The sequence below is a fragment of the Macaca mulatta genome, chromosome 10 (genome assembly GCF_049350105.2).
Source record: "Macaca mulatta isolate MMU2019108-1 chromosome 10, T2T-MMU8v2.0, whole genome shotgun sequence".
In the NCBI taxonomy this organism is placed as follows: Eukaryota; Metazoa; Chordata; class Mammalia; order Primates; family Cercopithecidae; genus Macaca; species Macaca mulatta.
In genome coordinates this window covers 115,085,473-115,091,472 of record NC_133415.1, presented here as the reverse complement: position 1 = coordinate 115,091,472, position 6,000 = coordinate 115,085,473, and the positions used below count along the sequence as shown (strand labels likewise).

Here is a 6,000-nt window from a genome sequence, read left to right as displayed (position 1 = left end):
GATGGACAGCTCCATGCTCAGACACGTGGACAGTGGGGTGCCCGGAGGCCACCAGGGTGGCATGTGGCACTTCAAGTGCTGGGCCCTGCTGGGTCTGACATTGGCGTCCCCTGCAGCAGACTGCTTGTGGGCAGAGTTGTAGCCCTGACCCTCCAACCAGCACACATGCCGTGAGTTCTGGAGATGGTGTCTGGGAGCGGTGGTGGTGACCGGGGGCACCTGCAGGCACCGCTCTTCTGTGCCAGCTTTCCCACTTGCCAATGGAGGCTGGGAAACACATGGCGCACACAGGCGCCTCCCCACGATCGAGGCCTCTGGGACGCTGGCTCAATCTCCGCCCAGACAGCAGTCTCTGGAGGGTCTGGCCTCAGGGAAGCCTGCATCAGCAAAACGCTGGATGCCCATCAGGGCCCGGGACCAGAGCCGGCTGCCCCCACTTCCCACAACCCCAGCCTCGCCCAGTGAGAAGGCTACAGGTGCTGGTGACACCTGACCCCTCACCGGCCTCGGACACTAGGGCAGGGCAGACGTCGCAGGTGGCTAGCGACTCAGATCCACACCATCATCCCGGGTGAGCCTGGTGAGCAGCGATGCCAACGTGTGCTTCACATACAGCTCTCCGGGAGGCACGCCTGTTCACCATTCTGTCTCCAGCAGCTCACAATACATATACCCTGAACCAATGACCATGGAAATGAATTCTAATTTCAATTAGCAATAGAATCCAATCAAGGTATTAGGTTCTGTTGGGGAATAAACTTGCTAGGTTTTTCATTCTGTAAGGACATCCTACATGACAAGATTAATTTTAAAAGAACCAAGGTCCTGGTACAGTAGCTCACACCTGTAATCCTAGCACTTTGGGAGGCTGAGGCAGGAAGACTGCTTGAGCCCAGGAGTTCAAGGCCAGCTTGGGCAACACAGTGAGATCCTGTCTCTACAAATTTTTTTTTAAATAGCTGGGTTTGGTGGCATGCGACTATGGTCCTAGCTACTTGGGAGGCTGAGGCTAGAGGACCGCTTGAGCCCAGGAAGCCGAGGCTGCAATGAGCTATGATTGCACCACTGCACTCAAGCCTGGGCAACTGACCCTATCTCTAAAAGTGAATCAAGCACCAAGACCCTTGGTCAAGGCCATACTCACACTCAAACACGTGGCCCACGAGAAGGCCATCACTTTGCACACATTAAGTGCTGGCCATCTTTATTAAATAGAGATGTTTAACATTCAATAGATATCAAAGGTGACAAAAGTTAGGTCATAGTTTACGTGTTAGCATTTGCAGAAACAATAACAAATAATAAAAAGTTAAAATAACCTTTGACACACAGCTGCCTTTGCAATCAGCCTTCCTACCGTTCTTCCTCCACCTCTGGTTTGGTGTCTGTGCTCAGGGGCAGCAGAAGAGGGGCCATCTATGCAGCCAACGAGCCCCTGAAATACCAGGAGCCTGGTGCTGGGAGAGGACTTGGAAACAAACCTGTTGGCAAATTATCTTAACCAGGAAGAATTGGAATGATCAGTAAGAAGTCGTTAAACTTCCCTAAATGCAGTAACTTTCAATGTGTCTGAGTCTCACCTTTGGATGTTCTCAGCTTTTAATCTTTCTTGGAGAATGAGCTGGTTCACAGCCGCAGTGTGGAAAAGCAGGTAGCCCTCCACCAGAGGCACATGGGCTCCACCTTCCAGCCATTGGGGATTTCCAAGTCTCCTCTTTGAAAAATGCCACAATCCTAAATCCTCAGACCCAGTTACAAGTCACCAAGTGCTTCTGTTCAGACACTTCTGAGTGGCTGGTACGGAGCTCGCAGGTCCCAAGGATGACACAGGACTCGGCACCGAACACCACTGCTTCCAACTTCCAAAGCCACACAGGACTCAGCACCAAACACCATCGCTTCCAGCTTCCAAAGCCACACAGGACTTGGCACCAAACACCATCGCTTCCAGCTTCCAAAGCTACAAAATCAAGCTTTCAAAACACATGTTCACTTCTAGAAGTGCTTCCATCACAGGTGTGGTGTGGAAACCAAGACACACGCAGGTGGCACCTGTCATTCAGAAGTGCCGGCCTTAGTAACCTGGACTCCAAGCAGCTGTGCGTTGAGTGTGTGTGCATGCACACAACCGACAGTCCTTCATTCAAAGTGCTCCACTGTGATCTCTCGTGTTGACAATTCTACATAAAGAAAATCAGTCACGGCCAGGCGCAGTGGCTCATGCCTGTAATCCTAGCACTTTGGGAGGTTGAGGCAGATTACTTGAGGTTGGGAGTTCGAGACCAGCCTAACATGGTGAAACCCCATGTCTACTAAAAATACAAAATTAGCCAGGCGTGGTGGCGCATGCCTGTAATCCCAGCTACTCAGGAGGCTGAGGCAGGAGAATCGCTTGAACCCAGGAGGCGGAGGTTGCGGTGAGCCGAGATCGTGCCATTGCACTCCAGCCTGGGCAACAAGAACGAAACTCCATCTCAAAAAAAAGAAAAAAAAAAAGAAAGAAAATCAGTCACTTGATAAAGGTGAATGCTGAGATGGACACATACCTATTTTTGGTTAAATAACTTTAATTACACCACTGTAAGTAGATTCTGCCTCTGACCGTCCCACAGCACACAACCGGATGTGATTCTTGTCACTTCTATTTTAAACATGCATACTGGGAAAACAGAAACACAAGAGTGCTATGGGTACACGCGACGTGTAAAAAGAAATGAACCCCTTGAAGACATGGACATGGTGTGCGGTGACAGCCAGGCCTCACTGACGACAGGGCACGCAAGTTGGAGCCAGGACGCCTCTGAGGCGGGAGCAGTCTTAGGATTTCCTGTCATGCTCTTGATGCTTCTGCCCACTCTGGGTTGTCACGGTGATGCTTCATTTTGGACAGTATAAAACCGGTGATTAATGCATATCTTGCTCTTCAGCAAAATACTATTCAAGTAGTTTTAACTTAAATATTTTAAAAGTAATCTTTACATTATTGAAGATTGTTAAAAAATACAGAATCTGACAACTGTTCACTCAATCTGATGCTCTGAAACTCTTCACTTCTGTATTACCATAATTTAGAAGGCAACCCCTGGCCTTTATCAAGCTCTCTGCAGGGTTATTTTCAAGATCCATCTTTCCCCCACTGGTTCGAGTTTAAAAGACTTTCGGAACCTTTTGCCACTGCATTGTAAGGAGAACATGAACCCCTTCCCACTACTTCCTTTAGCTACACATTCTATGACTGAGAGTGAGCTGGAAGCTAAACAAGCCCCAGCTGATTTCTGCCACATACAAGGGCGCTGTGAAGAATTTCCCTGTTGAAACCTTAATGAAGACGATGATCCCAAGTGAAGCTTTATGAAGAGACGGCACAGCAGAGTGAAATGTTTGGCAATCAACAGTGAATTAGAATTACATCCTTGATCAGGGACGGTGCTGTCGCCGCGAACACAGTCGTTAGAAAAGTTGGTTTCTGCTGTGACGAGGCTCAGAGTGGCCACTCGAGGAAGTCCAGCCTCGTCAGCCTCCGGTCCCGGGCCCCAGGCCCCTCCAGGCCCTCAGTAGATATCTGGGCAGTCGGAGAAATTCCGCTCAAAGTAATCCCCTGCATACAACCAGTCGGGGGTCCCAGTGTAGGGGTTATTGCCTGGGTAGAACCACCTGCCGGACACAAGGGAGGGGTCAGAAGATGCTCAGCCCAAAAGGAAAACGCAGCCCTGCTCTGGGGGCAGGAGTGTGTTCCCCCAATTCAGCACCATCACAGTACCATGGGTTTTAAAATGCAGCCCAGGGTAACAACCTCAATGGAGGATTACTGATCCTGTGGTCACGTGAATGCTGGAACCTAAAGATATGCAGCCACCCATGTCCATTTCACTTCCCAACAAAATCTGGAGGGTTTAACTCAACACAAAATCCTCACACTGGGCGCTTATCAGAGAAGTTGCTGGAGCCTAAATAATGCCTCTCCCTTTTCAAGGCAAAAGCAGTTACACTGTTCATATTTGCTTTCATTTGAAGCAAACCAAGTATTTGATTTTTTAATTGAGGACAAAGGAAGACATTATAGGCAAAGAGAAGGTAGCACAGGGCCCGGGTGTTGGGGCTGGCTCAGCCGCCATCCGCAGCGCCCAGTTGGCACTCAGGGCCCAAGGGGAGTCCTTGGGGCTGGTTCAGCTGCCATCCACAGTGCCCAACTGGCACTCAGGGCCCAAGGGGTGTCCTTAGTGTTGGGGGTGGCGTGGGGGGGCGGCACTCACAAAGAAGAAGACATTTTCTTCAAAGGATAAAAGATCATTATTTTCACATTATATTTTTTAACACTTTAAAAAAACAATGAAGAGGCCGGGCACAGTGGCTCACGCCTGTAATCCCAGCACTTTGGGAGGCCGAGGCGGGCGGATCATGAGGTCAGGAGATCGAGACCACAGTGAAACCCCGTCTCTACTAAAAATACAAAAAATTAGCTGGGCGTGGTGGCTCATGCCTGTAATACCAGCTATTCGGGAGGCTGAGGCAGGAGAAAGGCATGAACCCAGGAGGCGGAGCTTGCAGTGAGCCAAGACTGCGCCACTGCACTCCAACCTGGGCGACAGAGTGAGACTCCGTCTCAAAAACAAAACAAAACAAAACAAAACAAAACAATGAGGAAAGGTTAACTATTTTAAAGCTGATTTTTCTCTGGATTAAGGGCAAATTCCAAATATCAAACCATTCAAAGCCTAGTATTAAATTAAATTGGAAGCCCAAACAGTGAGAATTGGTTTCAAAATGCCAGCCACAAGTAAATCGCTGGATACCATTGTTATTGGGCCTTGAAAATGAATCCTACCAAGTAGGTGGCCTAACAGAATTAAGATGCTTCACAAATACCCAAAGATTGTTCTAACGAACTAAAACCTTTTACTTATAAATACATTTAAAATTATACTTATTACAGTACATTACTGATTGAATCCTTATTCGATGGTTCTTTTCTCTTATGACTATTATAGAATAAACTACAGCCAGCTTAGGACAGTTACAGAAACAGGAATCATGTCCTGGCAGCTGATGCTTCTGTGAGACCCACGCGGGCCCACGCCATCGTCCCAGCCTCTGTGTGCACAGATGCCACGGCACAGCACACGGGATTTAATTTTCACAAAACCTTTCCAGGTCACAGTGTGAAGATCAGCCTGAGTGGCGCTGACAGGAAGATGTGGTATTGGTGTGACAGGCGCGGCCTCCACACGGTGCCACCTCCCGACCCACAAGGGCTGTGGCCCTGGGGGACCTCAACACTCACCAGCTGTGTTTTCCTAAAGAGAGCAGCCACATTCAGGCAACATTTTCTCTTTAACTTTGCCACAGTTGAGAAGAAAGCTTTGGGCCAACACACCATGAGGCCCGGCAGTAGGCCCAGGTCTGAGGTGACAGGCGCTCTGCACAGGCCACCCCCAGCCGGATGGTCTCGGCAAAGTGTGCACTAAGTTGGGATGGGCTCTCACCTGGGCAGTGGGAACCACATGGGTCAGGGGCAACCACTGGTGTCACTACCTTAATGGAGCCATGGAACAGCAACTGTCCAGCCACAGGGGTGTGGGGGTGAGAGAAGGTGCTCCCCACCATCCCCAGATGTGTGTGGGGCCTCTTGGCTGTCCCCAGGTGTGTGTGGGGCCTCCTCACTCCTTGCTGCCCCAGCCTGCGTGGCTACCACCTACTCACCTCGTCTGCCACTCCGCCTCCTCCCTGGCCCGCTCCCTCCGCGCTTCTCTCTGTTTCTCCTCCAGCCGCTCCTTCTCCTGGCTGGCCAGATCTAGGATAGAAACAAACAGTTTAGGTTAGACAGAGACCTCAGAACCGTACCCTGCCACCCCCCGTGCACCTAGATCTCTAGATGGCATGTCTCACTGTGGCTGGAATGCCACAGACAACAGCTTTTCTGATTGGGAAACCAAACACAATCACAACTGCCGAGGCCAGCTGCCAGTGCGCCAACGGGGCCCTTCCCAAATGGAGCTGAGC

The 6,000-nt window shown here is 50.1% G+C and overlaps 1 protein-coding gene across 6 annotated transcripts in view; it reads right to left on the bottom strand.

The window, feature by feature from the left end:
* Positions 1 to 1,159: 1,159 nt before the first annotated feature.
* The window catches only part of OSBPL2 (oxysterol binding protein like 2), a 58,914-nt gene continuing 54,073 nt past the window's right edge, over positions 1,160 to 6,000 (bottom strand). For all 6 annotated transcript variants that reach the window (XM_015148652.3, XM_077952133.1, XM_015148651.3 and 3 more), the window contains 2 exons: positions 5,701 to 5,791; positions 1,160 to 3,654 (listed from right to left, as the gene is read on the bottom strand). In XM_015148652.3, coding sequence (XP_015004138.1) covers positions 3,552 to 3,654; positions 5,701 to 5,791 — 194 coding nt within the window. In that variant the 3' untranslated portion in view covers positions 1,160 to 3,551. The remainder of the gene's footprint in view (positions 3,655 to 5,700; positions 5,792 to 6,000) is intronic.